This window comes from Mixophyes fleayi, chromosome 6, assembly GCF_038048845.1.
Source record: "Mixophyes fleayi isolate aMixFle1 chromosome 6, aMixFle1.hap1, whole genome shotgun sequence".
NCBI classification, from domain to species: Eukaryota; Metazoa; Chordata; class Amphibia; order Anura; family Limnodynastidae; genus Mixophyes; species Mixophyes fleayi.
The window spans coordinates 155,840,450-155,860,928 of record NC_134407.1 but is presented as its reverse complement, the minus strand read 5'-3'; the positions used below and the strand labels follow the sequence as shown (position 1 = coordinate 155,860,928).

The following is a 20,479-nucleotide window of genomic DNA, read 5'->3' as shown; positions in this document are numbered from 1 at the left end:
GCTGTCTCAAAACAGGAGCGGTGGAGAAAGCTTCTTTAAGAACTTTGAAGGTCAAGACTGCATCCTGAGGCCAGTTCTTGGCTAACCCACCTTTACGGGTAAGTGACGTGATGGGCGAGATCAACGAAGAGAAGTTTTTAATGAATTGCCGGTAATAGTTGCAGAATCCAATAAAACGTTGAGTAACCTTCAGGCCAGAGGGTTGAGGCCAACTAAGGATAGATTCTACCTTTTTAGGATCCATTTGAAGACCCATGCCAGAGATTATTTACCCGAGGAAGGGAACCTGAGGTTGATCAAAAAGGCACTTTTCCAATCTGCAGTATAGATGATTAGAACGAAGGCGAGACAGAACTTCTTTGACATGATCTCGATGAGAGGTGATGCTCTGGGAGAAGACCAGGATATCGTCAAGATAGACGACTACAGATAGATACAAAAGATCTCTGAAGATTTCGTTGATGAATTCTTGAAAAACGGCAGGGACATTACAAAGCACAAAGGGCATCACAAGGTACTCATAATGTCCGTCTCTCGTATTAAAAGTGGTTTTCCACTCATCACCTTGACGAATGCGGATAAGGTTATAGGCCCCTCTAAGATCCAGTTTGGTGAAAATCTGTGCTCCACGAATCTAATCAAAGAGTTCTGATACGAGAGGTAACGTGTAATGGTTCTTCACCGTAATAGCATTCAGCTTCCGGTAGTCAATACAGGGTCTAAGGGTACCGTCTTTCTTTTTGACAAAAAAGAACCCTGCACCCGCCGGAGAGGAAGACTTGCGGAAAAAAACACGTTCAAGATTCTCAGCGACGTATTCAGACATGGCCTGGGTCTCTGGGAGAGATAGGGGAAAGACTCTGCCTCTAGAGATGCACTTGTCGGGTACGAGGTCAATGGGGCAATCCCAGGGTCGATGAGGAGGCAGGGACTCGGCTGCAGCTTTGCTGAATACATATACAAACTCGGCATAGGCCTCAGGAAGAGCAGACTGCGGAGGCTAGACAAGAGATTGAAGACTTAGGAGGATGTACAGCAGTCAAACAATGTTGCTTGCAGATGGATCCCCAAGAAATGACTTGAGCATGAGATCAATCAAACTGCGGATTGTGAGCTTTAAGCCAGGGAAGGCCCAAAATAACAGGATTGAAGGACTGAGGAAGAATCAGGAAACGTATTCACTCAGACTGAAGCGCTGCTACTGCCAGCCGTAAGGAACTGGTAATGCGCTCAATGGAACCATTGCTGATACAATTACCATCAATTGCAGTCAGTGCCAGAGGCTGTGGCAAAGGAAGAATGGAGAGACGAAGCTTGGAAGCGAACTCAGCGGAGATAAAGTTCCCAGCAGATCCAGAGTCCACAAAAGCTTTCAATTGTTGGGGGCCATCTGGGGAAAATAACGTAATAGGCATGAGAAATTCAGAATCTCTCAAGGAATAGGGAGTGAGGGACTTGGATCCTAGGACGACCTCCCTGTCATCACCTAGGATGGGGCGTTTCCTGGCCTCTTGGAGCATGAGGAGAGAAGGTGACCCGAGTCCCCACAATATAGGCAAAGACGATTTTTGATGCGTCTGTCACTCTCCTCTTGGGAAAGGCGAGAGCAGGCAATTTGCATAGGTTCCTCCGGAAGAATTACTGGAGTATGGAACTGAGGAACCAGGCGAGGGAAGGAGCGCCGGGTCCGTTCATGTTCTTGACTACGTTCCCTGTGGCGGATATCCACCTTGATACACAGAGAGACCAATTTGTCAAGATTAGACGGAAGCCAGATCGTCTTTGATACGGTCGTTTAACCCCTGCCAAAAGGTGGCTACCAGAGCCTCAATGTTCCAGCGGAGTTCTGAAGCCAAGGTGCGAAACTGTATGGCATACTGCCCAGCAGTAAGTGAATCTTGATGGAAAGCTAATAGGCCAGAAGTGGCGGAGGAAACACAGCCGGGCTCATCAAAAACCCTCTGAAAATTCTTAATGAAGGTGACAGACTCTCGGAGAGTAGGATCGTTCCGTTCCCAGAGGGGAGAAGCCCAAGACAAGGCTTGACCAGAGAGGAGAGAAATTATATAAGCCACTTTAGTCCTCTTGGAGGCGAAATTTTCTGGAGAAAGCTCAAACTGAATACCGCACTGGTTAAGGAACCCACAACATTTCTTAGGATCGCCATCATATTTCTCCGGCGGTGGAATACGTAGGTGTAACAGATTCTGGATACTTCTACTACTAATCTTGATTAGCGCTGGCTTACCTGAGGTGCGGAGTCTAACGATCTCCCCGGTGTTCACCAAGAACCACCGCAAGGCGGGGTGGGCTTTGCTGCCAGGAGTCGCAGGTCGCGGTCCTCAGGTTCGCCCCAAGATGTAGTACAGCGGAGTGGAGCGGAGGTAGCGGAGTCAGACAAGCCGGTTCGGTACACAGGAATTGAGTCAGGCAGAATCAGAAGGCAACTCAGAGTCAACAAGCCAGGTTCGGTACACGGGTCACAAGAACAGAAGAATGGTCAGCAAGCCGGGTCGGTACACAGGGATAGGAGAGCCAGGGGAGTCAAGCAGACAGAGATCAGCACACAGGGAGATACTGGAGACTGGAAGACACAGCAATCCACGAAGAGCAGGAGCCAGGAACAGGTAAGTGTTGCTCTGACACTCAGCGAGTGTCAGAGTGAGCGAGTGTCAGAGTGAGGTTTTTATCCTGACAGGGATTCAAAATCCCCGCCTCTAGGTTGAGGTCATGTGACCGCCTCCGGGTGCGGTCACGTGGTCCTGGATGCGGAAGTGCGGCTTCCGGAGCGGCGGGTAAGCCCGTTACAGTAGGCTTCTGGAACTAGCGGTGCTGGCAGTAGACATTGTGGCTGCGGAGGTAACCGTTACTGCTAAGGCCGTCTGGCTTCCTGGAAGAGACCCCTGATGGGTGTTTAAACGAGAAACAACCCCATGTAGACTTTGCAAGAGTTATGCCTGATTGGAGTCTTGCTGATCCACCCTGTGGCTAAGTGGAGCAGAAGGTCCCGAGCTGAGGGTTCGTCCTGTCCACTCATATGGCCAGAGTATACTGTCACGGAATTGCAGAGATGGCCGCTAACCGGTATTGGCGCAACTGAACAGGGAGGCGCGGAGTCTAACGTACCCCCGGTATTCACCAGGGACCCCTGCAAGGGGGTTTGGGCTTAGCTGCAGAGGGTACGCAGGTCACGGTTCTCCAAGACAGTCACCGGTGTAGTGACAGTAGTAGACAGGCGTTCTCAGGCAATCCAGGTCAGAGCCAACCGAGCGGTGCAGTACACAGGGAGGATCCAGAGAGAAGTCAGGTCAAGCCAAATAGTCAAACCAGTCAGGCAGCGAGGTACCAAAACGAAACACAGGAGAGTAGTCACAGGAAGCCGAGTCAGAACCGAATAACACACTGGATCAGAAGTTCAGGAAACGCTGGAGCAGGAGTGGACCAATACTCTGGCACTAGACATGTGTCAGAGGCTGCTTTATATACCCTAAGGTGCATCCTGATAGGGTTAGGGAGATTTTGGTGGTCAGACATGCTGGCTGCCGACAGGTGAGCAGAGATAGCATCCCACTGCTAGGCAACAGAACGTGGTTGCTGAGAAGGTGCAGGCGTCCGTCTCCTGCACCAAGTGTCAGTGCGGAGACAGCGCCTGACACTGTCATAGGATGCCACCTTTGCTATAAGACGGTTCGTGAAATTTTATCCCTGCTGGATATTTAATGGTCAACTGTAAGTGATATTATTAGAAAATGGAAGTATTTAGGAACAACATCAACTCAGCCACGAAGCGGATGACCACGTAAAATCACAGAGCAGGGTTAACAACTGCTAAGGCATGTTCTCTGGGACAAACCATGTTACAATGCAAGGCGTGTAAATTAGTTTATTATTTTGCAGATAAGTTAAATACTGGCTGTTTTTTCATCTAACATACAAATACTTGCTAGCTTTATTTTTATACTGACAGTAAAAGTTGATCTAGGACATGCCCTACCCCAACTATAAATCTGTCCCCACATTTGAAATTTACCTCCCCTCCAATGCACAAAGCATTATGGTTTTGCCCAAAATTACTACTTTTTTATGCTTTGCTCTCCTTAATGACTCAAAGGGCTAGATTTACTAAGCTGCGGGTTTGAAAAAGTGGGGATGTTGCCTATAGCAACCAATCAGATTCTAGCTGTCATTTTATAGAAAGTACTTAATAAATGAAAGCTAGAATCTGATTGGTTGCTATAGGCAACATCCCCACTTTTTCAAACCCGCAGCTTGGTAAATCTAGCCCAAAGTGTGTAAAAGTCACCAACGCTCTGATTCCATACTTCCACTGGCATTAATGTAAGCACAAAAACTGTGCAGCGGGAGCTTAATGGAATGGGTTTAAATTGCCCAGCAGCAGCATGCAAGCCTCACATCACCAAGACCAACGCCAAGCAACGGATGGAGTGGTGTAAAGCCCACCGACACTGATCTGTGGAGCAGTGGAAACATGTTTTGTGGAATGAGGAATCACGCTTCTCTGTTTGGCAGTCAGACGAGTGAGTCTGGGTTTGGTGGATGTCGGGAGAACGTTACCTGCCTGACTGCATTATGCCAACTGTGAAGTTTGGTGGAGGAGGGATAATGGTATGGGGCTGTTTCTTCACAGTTTGGGCTAGGCCCCTTATCTCCTGTGAAGGGCAATCTTTACGCTTCAGCACACCAAGTAATTTTGGACAATGCTATGCTTCCAACTTTGTGGCAACAGTTTGGGGAAGACCCTTTTCTATTTCAACATGTAACCCAGTGCACAAAGCAAGGACTACAAAGACATGTTTTAAAGAGTTTGGTGTGGAAGATCTTGACTGGCCCGCAGAGCCCTGACCTCAACCCCATCAAACACCTTAAGGATAAACTGGAAAGAAGATTGTGAGCAAGGCCTTCCCGTCCAAAATAAGTGCCTGACCTCATAAATGCTCTACAGAATGAATGGGCACAAATTCTCATAGAAACATTCCAACATCTTGTGGAAAGTATCCAAAGAAGAGTGGAATCTGTTGTCGCTGCAAAAGGGGATCAACTCCATATTAAAGTATATGATTTTGAATACAATGTCATTACAGTCCCTGTTGGTGTAATGGTCAATACTTTTGTCCATATACTGCAACTAAATCTAAACACATGTTGATCCAATATAAAAAGTTATATTGTAACCGTTATCATACCCCTGAATGAAAGTGACTTATACGTGGAGCTTTATATGTGATTTAATTTTGATATTTTTCTTTCCACATTTTAAAAAGGTGCCTAGAAAATCCATTCCTCGTGTTCACATATGTCATAAAGTTTGCACATACCAATATTATTATGCATTTCTAAACTTTTCCCCACTAATGACACCAGACTAAAATGCAGCTTTACAAAGTAACTCCGCCTTACAGAGTAGTGTAGGCTCTTACAATTAGGGATGAGCGCGCTCGGATTTCTGAAATCCGAGCCCACCCGAACGTTGCGGATCCGAGTCGGATCCGAGACAGATCCGGGTATTGGCGCCAAATTCAAAAGTGAAACTGAGGCTCTGACTCATAATCCCGTTGTCGGATCTCGCGATACTCGGATCCTATAAATTCCCCGCTAGTCGCCGCCATCTTCACTCGGGCATTGATCAGGGTAGAGGGAGGGTGTGTTAGGTGGTCCTCTGTGCTGTTTAGTTCTGTGCTGTTTAGTTCTGTGCTGTTTAGTTCTGTGCTGTTTAGTGCTGTGCTGTGCTGTGCTGTTTAGTGCTGTGCTGTTTAGTGCTGTGCTGTGCTGTGCTGTGCTGTGCTGTGCTGTGCTGTGCTGTGCTGTGCTGTGCTGTGTTCTGCAGTATCAGTCCAGTGGTGCTGTGTGCTGTGCTCTGTCCTTCTGAGGTCAGTGGTGCTGCTGGGTCCTGTGCTGTGTCCTGTTCAGTCCAGTGGTGCTGTGTCCTGTGCTCTGTGCTTCTAAGGGCATAGTTATTTCCCCAATATTCCCCTGTGTTTAAAAAAATAAAAAAAAGTTTTTTTAAAAAATACCAAAAACTACTTTAATATTTTTTAATTACCACAAAATTTTCACAACCAATCCTGCAGTATAAGCCCATTGGTACTGCAATATTACCAAGTTCACACATTCAGCAGTAAAAGTCCAGTGGTACTGCAATATTACAAAGTTTACACATTCTGAAGTATCAGTCCAGTGGTGCTGTGTCCTGTGCTCTGTCCTGCTGAGTTCCGTAGTGCTGCTGGGTCCTGTGCCGTGTCCTGTTCAGTCCAGTGGTGCTGTGTCCTGTGCTCTGTGCTTCTAAGGGCATAGTTATTTCCCCATTATTCCCAAGTTTGTAAAAAATAAAAAAAAAGTAAAAAAAAAAAAAAAATTAAAAAAAAAAAAATATATATAATAATTATAACCAAATTTGCAAAACCAATCCAGCATTATAAGTCCATTGGTACTGCAATATTACCAAGTTCACACATTCTGCAGTATCAGTCCAGTGGTGCTGTGTCCTGTGCTCTGTCCTGCTGAGTTCCGTAGTGCTGCTGGGTCCTGTGCCGTGTCCTGTTCAGTCCAGTGGTGCTGTGTCCTGTGCTCTGTGCTTCTAAGGGCATAGTTATTTCCCCATTATTCCCAAGTTTTTAAAAAATAAAAAAAAAGTAAAAAATAATAAAAAATGTAAAAAAAAAAAAATATATAATAATTATAACCAAATTTGCAAAACCAATCCAGCATTATAAGTCCATTGGTACTGCAATATTACCAAGTTCACACATTCTGCAGTATCAGTCCAGTGGTGCTGTGTCCTGTGCTCTGTCCTGCTGAGTTCCGTAGTGCTGCTGGGTCCTGTGCCGTGTCCTGTTCAGTCCAGTGGTGCTGTGTCCTGTGCTCTGTGCTTCTAAGGGCATAGTTATTTCCCCATTATTCCCAAGTTTTTAAAAAATAAAAAAAAAGTAAAAAATAATAAAAAATTTAAAAAAAAAAAAATATATAATAATTATAACCAAATTTGCAAAACCAATCCAGCAGTATAAGTCCATTGGTACTGCAATATTACCAAGTTCACACATTCTGCAGTATCAGTCCAGTGGTGCTGTGTCCTGTGCTCTGTCCTGCTGAGTTCCGTAGTGCTGCTGGGTCCTGTGCCGTGTCCTGTTCAGTCCAGTGGTGCTGTGTCCTGTGCTCTGTGCTTCTAAGGGCATAGTTATTTCCCCACTATTCCCAAGTTTTTTAAAAATAAAAAAAAAGTAAAAAAAAATAAAAAATTAAAAAAAAAAAAAATATATAATAATTATAACCAAATTTGCAAAACCAATCCAGCAGTATAAGTCCATTGGTACTGCAATATTACCAAGTTCACACATTCTGCAGTATCTTGTGCTACATATAATGGAGACCAAAAATTTGGAGGATAAAGTAGGGAAAGATCAAGACCCACTTCCTCCTAATGCTGAAGCTGCTGCCACTAGTCATGACATAGACGATGAAATGCCATCAACGTCGTCTTCCAAGCCCGATGCCCAATCTCGTAGTACCGGGCATGTAAAATCCAAAAAGCCCAAGTTAAGAAAAAGTAGCAAAAAGAGAAACTTAAAATCATCTGAGGAGAAATGTAAAGTTGCCAATATGCCATTTACGACACGGAGTGGCAAGGAACGGCTTAGGCCCTGGCCCGTGTTCATGACTAGTGGTTCAGCTTCACCCACGGATCTTAGCCCTCCTCCTCCTCCCCCCCCCTACAAAAAATTGAAGAGAGTTATGCTGTCAGCAACAAAACAGCAAACAACTCTGCCTTCTAAAGAGAAATTATCACAAATCCCCAAGGCGAGTCCAAGGGTGTTGGTGGTTGTCAAGCCTGACCTTCCCATCACTGTACGGGAAGAGGTGGCTCGGGAGGAGGCTATTGATGATGTAGCTGGCGCTGTGGAGGAACTTGATGATGAGGATGGTGATGTGGTTATTGTAAATGAGGCACCAGGGGGGGAAACAGCTGATGTCCATGGGATGAAAAAGCCCATCGTCATGCCTGGTCAGAAGACCAAAAAATGCACCTCTTCGGTCTGGAGTTATTTTTATCCAAATCCAGACAACCAATGTATGGCAATATGTAGCTTATGTAAAGCTCAAATAAGCAGGGGTAAGGATCTTGCCCACCTAGGAACATCCTCACTTATACGTCACCTGAATAACCTTCATAGTTCAGTGGTTAGTTCAGGAACTGGGGCTAGGACCCTCATCGGTACAGGGACACCTAAATCCCGTGGTCCAGTTGGATACACACCAGCAACACCCTCCTCGTCAACTTCCTCCACAATCTCCATCAGATTCAGTCCTGCAGCCCAAGTCACCAGCCAGACTGAGTCCTCCTCAATACGGGATTCATCCGAGGAATCCTGCAGCGGTACGCCTACTACTGCCACTGCTGCTGTTGCTGCTGTTAGTCGGTCATCTTCCCAGAGGGGAAGTCGTAAGACCGCTAAGTCTTTCACCAAACAATTGACCGTCCAACAGTCGTTTGCCATGACCACCAAATACGATAGTAGTCACCCTATTGCAAAGCGTATAACTGCGGCTGTAACTGCAATGTTGGTGTTAGACGTGCGCCCGGTGTCCGCCATCAGTGGAGTGGGATTTAGAGGGTTGATGGAGGTATTGTGTCCCCGGTACCAAATCCCCTCGAGATTCCACTTCACTAGGCAGGCGATACCAAAAATGTACAGAGAAGTACGATCAAGTGTCCTCAGTGCTCTTAAAAATGCGGTTGTACCCACTGTCCACTTAACCACGGACATGTGGACAAGTGGTTCTGGGCAAACGAAGGACTATATGACTGTGACAGCCCACTGGGTAGATGCATCCCCTTCCGCAGCAACAGCAACAGCTGCATCAGTAGCAGCATCTACAAAATGGCTGCTCATGCAAAGGCAGGCAACATTGTGCATTACAGGCTTTAATAAGAGGCACAACGCTGACAACATATTAGAGAAAATGAGGGAAATTATCTCCCAGTGGCTTACCCCACTTAGACTCTCATGGGGATTTGTGGTGTCAGACAATGCCAGTAACATTGTGCGGGCATTAAATATGGGCAATTTCCAGCACGTCCCATGTTTTGCCCACACCATTAATTTGGTGGTGCAGCATTACCTCAAGAGTGACAGGGGTGTGCAGGAGATGCTTGCGGTGGCCCGCAAAATTGCTGGACACTTTCGGCATTCAGCCAGTGCCTACCGCAGACTAGAGGCACATCAAAAAAGCTTGAACCTGCCCTGCCATCACCTCAAACAAGAGGTTGTGACGCGCTGGAACTCCACCCTCTATATGCTGCAGAGGATGGAGGAGCAGCAAAAGGCCATTCAGGCCTACACAGCCACCTACGACATAGGCAAAGGAGTGGGGATGCGCCTGAGTCAAGCGCAGTGGAGACTGATTTCCGTGTTGTGCAAGGTTCTGCAGCCATTTGAACTTGCCACACGAGAAGTCAGTTCCGACACTGCCAGCTTGAGTCAGGTCATTCCCCTGATCAGGCTGTTGCAGAAGCAGCTGGAGAAAGTGAGGGAGGAGCTGGTAAGCCATTGCGATTACAGCAAGCATGTAGCTCTTGTGGATGTAGCCCTTCGTACGCTTTGCCAGGATCCGAGGGTGGTCACTCTTTTAAAGTCAGAGGAATACATTCTGGCCACCGTGCTCGATCCTCGGTTTAAAGCGTATGTTGTGTCTCTGTTTCCGGCGGACACAAATCTACAGCGGTGCAAAGACCTGCTGGTCAGGAGATTGTCCTCTGAAGAGGACCGTGACATGCCAACAGCTCCACCCTCATTTTCTTCCACATCTATGGCTGCGAGGAAAAAGCTCAGTTTTCCCAAAAGAGGCACTGGCGGGGATGCTGATAACATCTGGTCCGGACTGAAGGACCTGCCAACCATTGCAGACATGTCTACTCTCGCTGCATTGGATGCTGTCACAATAGAAAAAATTGTGGATGATTACTTTGCTGACACCATCCAAGTAGACATGTCAGACAGTCCATATTGTTACTGGCAGGAAAAAAAGGCAGTTTGGAAGCCCCTGTACAAACTGGCTCTATTTTACCTGAGTTGTCCCCCCTCCAGTGTGTACTCGGAAAGAGTTTTTAGTGCAGCGGGGAACCTGGTCAGTGAGCGGCGAAGGAGGTTGCTTCCTCACAACGTTGAAAAAATGATGTTTATAAAAATGAATAATCAATTCCTCAATGAAGTACAGCACTGCCCTCCAGATACTACAGAGGGACCTGTGGTTGTGGAGTCCAGCGGGGACGAATTGATAATGTGTGATGAGGAGGAAGTACACACTGTAGGGGGAGAGGAATCAGAGGTTGAGGATGAGGACGACATCTTGCCTCAGTAGAGCCTGTTTAGTCTGTACAGGGAGAGATGAATAGCTTTTTTGGTGTGGGGGCCCAAACAAACCAATCATTTCAGCCAAAGTTGTTTGGTAGGCCCTGTCGCTAAAATGATTGGTTTGTTAAAGTGTGCATGTCCTATTTCAACAACAGACCTCTCAACTGCAGCTCATCCCTCCTCTGCGGGGATAATGTCTCCTGTGCTCTGACACGTCACTCTGTGTACTCTCAGCCTCAGGATCTGACACTACAGCTACCATGCCTCTTGTAGCAGCCCTCACTCCAGGGCCTCTTCCATGTGCAGTGTCCCCCTCTCTCTTGGGTTCACTATAGTGGCATGGAGTTCTCCCCCTCATCCAGGGCACACATTCCTTGCCCTGGCTCAGTCACCACGCTCAGACTTCCAGGCAATGCTGGGGGAGCCTGGGAGCTTCCACCCCAGGTCCCCAGCTACAACTCTCCTCTCCTGTGTCTTCTCTCTCTTTCTGACACTTTAAAGATCGTGCCTTTAAATGAAAAAGTCAGTCTTCATTGCACGACTATGTGCAAGTGCAACAGGGACATTTTTTTGGGTTTACAAAGTCAAACAATAACACTACAACCCTGTCTGTCTGGGGTCTGTCAATGACGAATTGTCTGGAGCATGTTTTGAGGAGGTATTGTGGCCCCGGTATCAAATTGGGTACTGGGGCCACCCCACTATGCAGTCCAGATACTTGTTTGGTGGAATTCCGACACGTGGAGGGTTTTTTAATTATATTGTGGCCTCGGTACCAAATTGTGTACCGGGGCCACCACACTACGCAGTCAAGATACTTGTTTGGTGGAATTCAGACCAGTTGAGGGTTTTATTATTATATTGTGTGGACCACTCTATCTATACCACACTACAACTCTATACCACTCTATTTCCTACTTTAATTCTATTTAATTCTATTTCCTACTTTAATTCTATTACTAATTAATTACCATAAAGAGGAACAAAAAAAACCAATTTTACCAAAAGTATAATATGACTTAGACTTACAAACACTACACTTGAAAGATCGTGCCTTTAAATGAAAAAGTCAGTCTTCATTGCACGACTATGTGCAAGTGCAACAGGGACATTTTTTTGGGTTTACAAAGTCAAACAATAACACTACGACCCTGTCTGTCTGGGGTCTGTCAATGACGAATTGTCTGGAGCATGTTTTGAGGAGGTATTGTGGCCCCGGTATCAAATTGGGTACCGGGGCCACCCCACTATGCAGTCCAGATACTTGTTTGGTGGAATTCCGACACGTGGAGGGTTTTTTAATTATATTGTGGCCTCGGTACCAAATTGTGTACCGGGGCCACCACACTACGCAGTCAAGATACTTGTTTGGTGGAATTCAGACCAGTTGAGGGTTTTATTATTATATTGTGTGGACCACTCTATCTATACCACACTACAACTCTATACCACTCTATTTCCTACTTTAATTCTATTTAATTCTATTTCCTACTTTAATTCTATTACTAATTAATTAACATAAAGAGGAACAAAAAAAACCAATTTTACCAAAAGTATAATATGACTTAGACTTACAAACACTACACTTGAAAGATCGTGCCTTTAAATGAAAAAGTAAGTCTTCATTGCACGACTATGTGCAACAGGGACAGTTTTTTTCTTTACAAAGTCAACTAATAACACTTGGACCCTGTCTGTCTTTAACATACTTGATGGGATCTCAATGACGAATTGTCTGTAGCATGTTTGGAGGAGGTATTGTGGCCCCGGTATCAAGTTGGGTACCGGGGCCACCCCACTACGCAGTCCAGATACTTGTTTGGTGGAATTCTGACACGTGGAGGGTGTATTTATTTTATTGTGGCCCCGGTATCAAATTGGGTACCGGGGCCACCCCACTACGCAGTCCAGATACTTGTTTGGTGGAATTCTGACACGTGGAGGGTGTATTTATTTTATTGTGGCCCCGGTATCAAGTTGGGTACCGGGGCCACCCCACTACGCAGTCCAGATACTTGTTTGGTGGAAATCTGACACGTGGAGGGTTTTTTAATTATATTGTGGCCTCGGTACCAAATTGTGTACCGGGGCCACCACACTACGCAGTCAAGATAGATAGATGCGTATCATAGATAAAGTACATTCAGTGGTGTGGGGCAAATTGAAAAATATTCAAAATGCACTGACATTATCAAAAACAAGAGGTTGTCACACGCTAAAACTCCAACATGTATATGATGGAGAGGATGGAGGAGCAGCCGTATGTGTAGTGTAATGCAGACCTGTTGAAGGTTTTTTATATATTTTATTGTGGTGCCCAGTGCCCACTCCTCTAGGCAGTCCAGGTACATTTATTGGTGCGATTCATAAAAGTTCAGGGTTTTTAATATATCTTGTGGTGACCCACTCCTCTACGCAGTCCAGGTACATTTATTGGTGCGATTCATAAAAGTTCAGGGTTTTTAATATATTGTGGTGACCCACTCCTCTACGCAGTCCAGGTACATTTATTGGTGCGATTCATAAAAGTTCAGGGTTTTTAATATATTGTGGTGACCCACTCCTCTACGCAGTCCAGGTACATTTATTGGTGCGATTCATAAAAGTTCAGGGTTTTTAATATATTGTGGTGACCCACTCCTCTACGCAGTCCAGGTACATTTATTGGTGTGAATCAAACAAGTTGGTGGTTTTCTTATTATATATATTGTGGTGACCCACTCCTCTACGCAGTCCAGGTACATTTATTGGTGCGATTCATAAAAGTTCAGGGTTTTTAATATATTGTGGTGACCCACTCCTCTACGCAGTCCAGGTACATTTATTGGTGCGAATCAAACTAGTTGATGGTTTTCTTATTATATATATTGTGGTGACCCACTCCTCTACGCAGTCCAGGTACATTTATTGGTGCGATTCATAAAAGTTCAGGGTTTTTAATATATTGTGGTGACCCACTCCTCTACGCAGTCCAGGTACATTTATTGGTGCGAATCAAACAAGTTGATGGTTTTCTTATTATATATATTGTGGTGACCCACTCCTCTACGCAGTCCAGGTACATTTATTGGTGCGATTCATAAAAGTTCAGGGTTTTTAAGATATTGTGGTGACCCACTCCTCTACGCAGTCCAGGTACAATTATTGGTGCGAATCATAAAAGTTCAGGGTTTTTAATATATTGTGGTGACCCACTCCTCTACGCAGTCCAGGTACATTTATTGGTGCGAATCAAACAAGTTGATGGTTTTCTTATTATATATATTGTGGTGACCCACTCCTCTACGCAGTCCAGGTACATTTATTGGTGCGATTCATAAAAGTTCAGGGTTTTTAATATATTGTGGTGACCCACTCCTCTACGCAGTCCAGGTACATTTATTGGTGCGAATCAAACAAGTTGGTGGTTTTCTTATTATATATATTGTGGTGACCCACTCCTCTACGCAGTCCAGGTACATTTATTGGTGCGATTCATAAAAGTTCAGGGTTTTTAATATATTGTGGTGACCCACTCCTCTACGCAGTCCAGGTACATTTATTGGTGCGAATCAAACTAGTTGATGGTTTTCTTATTATATATATTGTGGTGACCCACTCCTCTACGCAGTCCAGGTACATTTATTGGTGCGATTCATAAAAGTTCAGGGTTTTTAATATATTGTGGTGACCCACTCCTCTACGCAGTCCAGGTACAATTATTGGTGCGAATCATAAAAGTTCAGGGTTTTTAAGATATTGTGGTGACCCACTCCTCTACGCAGTCCAGAAAGATACCTTTTTGCAACGTTTTGGACTAATAACTATATTGTGAGGTGTTCAGAATACACTGTAAATTAGTGGAAATGCTTGTTATTGAATGTTATTGAGGTTAATAATAGCCTAGGAGTGAAAATAAGCCCAAAAACTTGATTTTTAAACTTTTTATGTTTTTTTCAAAAAAAATCCGAATCCAATACCTTAAATCCGAACCGAGACCTTTCGTCAAGTGTTTTGCGAGACAAATCCGAACCTCAAAAATAACGAAAATCCGGATCCAAAACACAAAACACGAGACCTCAAAAGTCGCCGGTGCACATCCCTACTTACAATATGAAAATACAGAGTACAAAACTTATATTATACTTGCCAACCTTTTAACATTGAATTCTGGGAGATCCCAGGCCGGCGGTTGGAGGGCGGGGCGTGGTCAATTGTGTCATTTTGGTCCCACCCCGGCACAAAAAACATAATTTTGCCATGGGGGCGGGGTCAAAATGTTGAGATTCACCGCGAATCGCATCATTTTGGCCATCAAATAGCAGTATGCGGGATACTTGCCTGCTCTCCCAGGAGACCTATCCGAATTTCGGGAGTCTCCCGGACATTCTGGGAGAGTTGGCAAGTAAGATTTATATATACTGGACAACGACATTGAATATACAAAGTTACATGCAGAGTCTTGTGCATGCATGGTCCTGCACATCCAGTCGTCTTGGTAAGTCCAGGCCTGGAATTACTGATGACTGTTATAGGTCTTGGCTCCATAACCTGGGTGCTATAGTCCATAATACTTTATGAAGTTGTAGAGGCCGTGTAAACAGTTTATTTTTTTACTTAATATCACCAAACTCATGTCACTTTTTATATAAAGTCTTCTTGTTCAGCACATATAATATATAGGGCATCAGTGCATCAAAAGCTTGCATTACATGTTTCCTGGTTAGCCATTAAATGTATCACTAAAATGTATTTATTTTTTTAACAACACAAACATATTAATTGCTACCCGTTTTTTCCTGGTACAACATTATTTTTATTTGTTATATTTATTACAATTTTTTTTTATAATTTACTACTGTAACAGACATGCGAGGGCTGGCAAATTTTAGCCCAGTGTTCAAGACTCAACTCAGCAACCTATTAAGAACATTTTAAAGGAAGAAATGCTGGTGGCCTTGTGACTCAGCCCAAGGTAGCCTACTATAGAAGCGATCCAGGGGGCAGTCCTGCCCCCCAGCCCCATCTGCCCCTGATTACACATTAGGGTGAGGTGCGTTAAAAGAACAAAAAAAGCAATCCACTGCAGCATGACATTAATTATACTTTCATTTGTGAGTTCATCTATACCGAGCAATGTCTTTTTTTTCACTTATACTCAGCCATACACTGTATTATGTATTACTAATATTTGATTCACAAACGTATGTTCATTGTCTTTCGTGGAATTATAATTATTCTTCATCACTGCTAGAGGGCGATATATTATTGTCATATCCTCCTATATACTGTCTGTGAATCGTTTATTTCCGGACAGATAGTAATATACTTCGGTAATTTCCGTGATAACTCGGCAGATTCCGGACACTGCCACAGACCTTCGCCTACCTCCGGCATCGCTCGGGTATTTCCGCTAAAGGTCGGCTATCTTCGACAACATTCGGTTATATCCGAAAGAACTCGGCTTTCTCCGGCGGCCTCTCCGGTAACGGTCGCTGTGAGTTTAAATGAGCCGGAGCCGCCCGTCTGACGTCTTGAGAGCAGCCGACAGGGAGAGAGGCCCCGACAGCGGGAGAGAGCGCGGACGCGGGAGGCCGGAGAATGACGGTGCTGCAAGAACCCGTCCAGGTAACTGGCGACCCGGCAGATCCTAATACTGCACAGCGAGGCTTGCGGCCTACTGATGGAAATGGGTTAAGGGAAAGAAGAGGCAGGTTACGGGAGCCGTTTAAGGGACAACAAGGGATCAGCATGATCAGGCAATGTGTATTGGCAGAGGTGGCAGGAGAGAGTCTCAGAAAATTAACATATTACCGGGGTAGAGGGGAGGGGAACAGGAGGACTGGTCTGGGCCACGGGGGGGAGGAAGCGTAGTATTTCTGCCGTCAGTGACAGGAGCAAGGCCAAGCGTATAGGGTGCTAGGCACACTAAAGTTTAGATAAGAAGGGGGAAATTATTGGATTTACAGAAAATTGTGGAGTCAATGGAATAAGTAATTATGGAGTAATGTAATGGGGCAATAATGGAGGAAGAGAGAGAGAGCAAGATGAATGGGGCAATAATAGAGGAAGAGAGAGCGCAAGATGAATGGGGCAATAATAGAGGAAGAGAGAGAGCAAGATGAATGGGGCAATAATAGAGGAAGAGAGAGAGCAAGATGAATGGGGCAATAATAGAGGAAGAGAGAGAGCAAGATGAATGGGGCAATAATAGAGGAAGAGAGAGAGCAAGATGAATAGGGCAATAATGGAGAGAGAGAGAGAGCAATATGAATGGGGCAATAATAGAGGAAGAGAGAGAGCAAGATGAATGGGGCAATAATGGAGGAATAGAGAGAGAGAGCAAGATGAATGGGGCAATAATGGAGGAATAGAGAGAGAGAGCAAGATGAATGGGGCAATAATGGAGGAAGAGAGAGAGAGCAAGATGAATGGGGAAATAATGGAGGAATAGAGAGAGAGAGCAAGATGAATGGGGAAATAATGGAGGAATAGAGAGAGAGAGCAAGATGAATGGGGCAATAATGGAGGAAGAGCGAGAGCAAGATGAATGGGGCAATAAAGGAAGATGAGCAGGGGCATGAGTGGAGGAAGTGCAGGGCAGAGAAGGGCGATGATGGAGGAAGAGAAGGGCAGAGAAGGGCGATGATGGAGGAAGAGCAGGGCAGAGAAGGGCGATGATGGAGGAAGAGCAGGGAGATGATGGAGGAAGAGCAGGGCAGAGAAGGGCGATGATGGAGGAAGGGCGATGAAGGAAGAGAAGGGCGATGATGGAGGAAGAGCAGGGCAGAGAAGGGCGATGATGGAGGAAGAGCAGGGCAGAGAAGGGCGATGATGGAGGAAGAGCAGGGCAGAGAAGGGCGATGATGGAGGAAGAGCAAGGGCGATGCTGGAGGAAGAGCAGGGCAGAGAAGGGCAATGCTGGAGGAAGAGAAGGGCGATGATGGAGGAAGAGCAGGGCAGAGAAGGGCGATGCTGGAGGAAGGGCAGGGAAGGGCGATGCTGGAGAAAGAGCAGGGCAGGGAAGGGCGATGCTGGAGGAAGAGCATGACAACTGGGGCCAATTATGGTTGTGATGTAAACGGGGACAGTAATGGTTGGCAAAAGGGAGCAATAATTATTGTCGTGTAGGGCACTAATGGTTGGCATGCAGGGTGATAATAGAACAGGATGTACAGTGCTAGAAGGGATGGATGAAAGAGTAAACTAAGTAAAGAAGAATGTTGTAGGGCACAGGTTGAATGTGAGGAGGAAGAGTGGGATAAATGAAGGCAAGAGGTTGTGGATTTGGCAAAAATGAATGAGTGTGAGGTAATTAAAAATGCAGTTGGACACAAAGGTAACGTGAATAGGAGAATGCGAGTGGATTGTTCAAGATGATTGGGGAGTGGGATTGATCATTTATGGTTGGAACTAGGAATTGCCAAGGTAACCTGGAGGAGGGATGGAGTGTGGTGTTGATGTCCAAGGAAGAAAAACTAGGATAATTGGAGGCAGTAGTTAAATACTAGGAACAACTGTTTAATTGAAAGAAAGAAGAGAATGCAAGCAGCCAGGAAAGCAAAAGAGTTGGAAACAAGTGTAAGGCAATGGATGAGAGGATATGAGGTGGTGGGTTGGCTAAAAGCAAGGGGAGGAGGGTAATACAGGTCGGGGATAAAACTTTGAGATAATGTGGTAAAAGACAAAGCAGGTGCAGAACGGCACTTGTAAGTGGTGTGGATTAGTCAAATTTGAGGGAGAGGTTGTTGGACAAAGCTAATTAATTGTAGAAATGCTAGTGGGAGGAAGGCGGAGCATTGGGAAGTATGCAGTGTTTGGACAAAAGTAAAGGAGCTGTGGTGTTGACGACAGCGATGGTAGGAGAAGAAGAGGGACATTTGTGAAGCCGGAATTTATAAAAACAAACAAACAGTGGGGTGTACAAAGGAATATAAAGGGAAGGACAGCAAATAGGAGGAAGTGATGATATAACTTGAAATGAAGGGAATATAGGTAGGAAATAAACATTTTGCCTACTGCATTATCTTTTCCCCACTTTATCGATTGGAGAAAAGGACAAAACAGCAAGTTGCACAGTATAACTGGAAGGGGAAGGGGGTGCCTATGCAATGATGGTGGAAAGAGGCCAATAGATAGGAATACTAAAATGGTGGTAAATTAAATAGAATTTAAGAAGCAGTTCTAGTCCTCATCACAGCATTTTAATCTAGGGGTGCAATCTCCTATCCAAAATATGCATTCATTTTTTTTATTATTGACATCAAACAGGAAATATTGAGCCTGGGGTTTATTAATTGTCTGTACTTGATTTATTACTGCTAAGATATATTTCAGTATGGCAGGGTTTTGTATAACTAGGTTTGTGTGATGAATGATTATGTATAAAAGTAGGTACATTGCAGCGTTCTCCAAAGCAGTTGAAGAAATATTGTATATGGTGGCTTGGTTTGGGTACGGGCTTAGATGATTTTCATAGAGGCCTAGTAATGACTGTAGCTGGATACATTCTGAAAATAACTGCATGACTCACCAATATTTACATTTTTGAACGGATTCATGACACATCCAGAAATGTACAATACATTGTGCATTAATTTCTTTACTTTTAAATATGTACATTTTATAAGCTTAGTTTCCTCCCATTGTTGCCACAAATATGGTAATGTGAGTGTGTATATCCCAGCCTTAATGTATTGAGGGAGGAAATTGCTGTTTTATCATAGGGAAACCATCACCATGTGTGCTAGTGTAGAAGTATGAAATGTTAAAGGAAAATCCCATACAAATAATTTGAGATCAGTAGCGGTTTGGTTCCAGACTCCTGCAATTCACGAGATACCTGTCAAGCCTGCGGTATGTTGACACTAACCAGTCATCGCTCTTGACACGGCAAGCTTGTCATGTGTAGTGAGCACTAAAATGTTCAATTATTACTAGAGGCATGTCTGAGAGGGGAGTATCTTATGGGTGGAAGCGGTCCTAGCTGTCTGACACCTGCTATTGTGATACTTAAGGAGATGGGATGATGGGGTATTATTAAAAATGTGTTGGAGTGGACATCTCCTTTTAAGCTATTACATGATGGCTATATCTAGTTTTGTGGATGGCTATGCTAGTGTGTTCTTACATTTTCGGGAATTTAGACTGTAAGCTTTAATGGGACAGGGACTGATGTGAATAACTATTCTCTGTACAGTGCTGCGTAATATTGGGCGCTTTATAAATAAACAATAATAAAAATGAGTGGTTTGGTGGGTGAAGATAGTGGTGTTGGAGTTTACATCCTTTAAAAAAAAATTAAAAAATCTTGGACATACAGTACGATCACTGCATTTTTTTTTTTTCCCCCTCTCCACAACTAACAAAATTGATGTCGATATTAAAGGGGGACTCCATGTTCAATGAATATTATATTGTCTTCCAAGCAGTTTGTTTTTATTTTCATTACCCTGAGAATCGGCAACAAATCTTCTATTTAGATACTATTGTATTCTGCACCGACCTGAACTTATCTATTGGCTATTGTAGGGCAATGGACCTGAATGAATCTGACTGGAATGTAAACGTTGAAGTTGACATTCCTCTTTCATTTTTATGTGCCAGGAAAGAGATTCATCTGTAATTTGGCCACATTGTGTTGGACACGCTAAAGCCAACTACTGTATCCCGTATATGTGTAGCATGCATAAAATTGATGTTAATCTATAGAAAATGCTAGACACCGCATATATTAGAATGTCCAGTCGTCTTTATATGGCTCTTGGGACTGCACCAAGACATTTGTTTGTTTTTCAGTCGTCTTATATTATGTTAACTCTGCCTGACTTCAAATAAAATTTTGTTTCTCACACATTCAGGCTGCTATATGGCAAGCACTGAATCACTACGCATATCGAGATGCAGTATTCTTGGCAGAAAGACTTTATGCAGAAGGTATGTGATCTTTGTAAACTGTACACACATGGAATCATTTGGCAGAGTAAATGAGTGTATCTATTACTTATTCAACAAGCTCAATAAATGCAATACTTTATCTGGCCCTCTCATCACTGCTATCCTAAGTCTCATTACTTTATATAAAATAATTGCTAAGGGAATGAATACTGTACTTTTTCCTAAAATGTAAG

At 44.4% G+C, this 20,479-nt stretch overlaps 1 protein-coding gene across 1 annotated transcript in view; it reads left to right on the top strand.

The window, feature by feature from the left end:
• The first annotated feature begins 15,806 nt into the window (after window positions 1–15,806).
• The window catches only part of CDC27 (cell division cycle 27), a 51,132-nt gene continuing 46,459 nt past the window's right edge, over window positions 15,807–20,479 (top strand). The window contains exons 1-2 of the mRNA XM_075176870.1: window positions 15,807–15,977; window positions 20,210–20,285. Coding sequence (XP_075032971.1) covers window positions 15,951–15,977; window positions 20,210–20,285 — 103 coding nt within the window. The 5' untranslated portion in view covers window positions 15,807–15,950. The remainder of the gene's footprint in view (window positions 15,978–20,209; window positions 20,286–20,479) is intronic.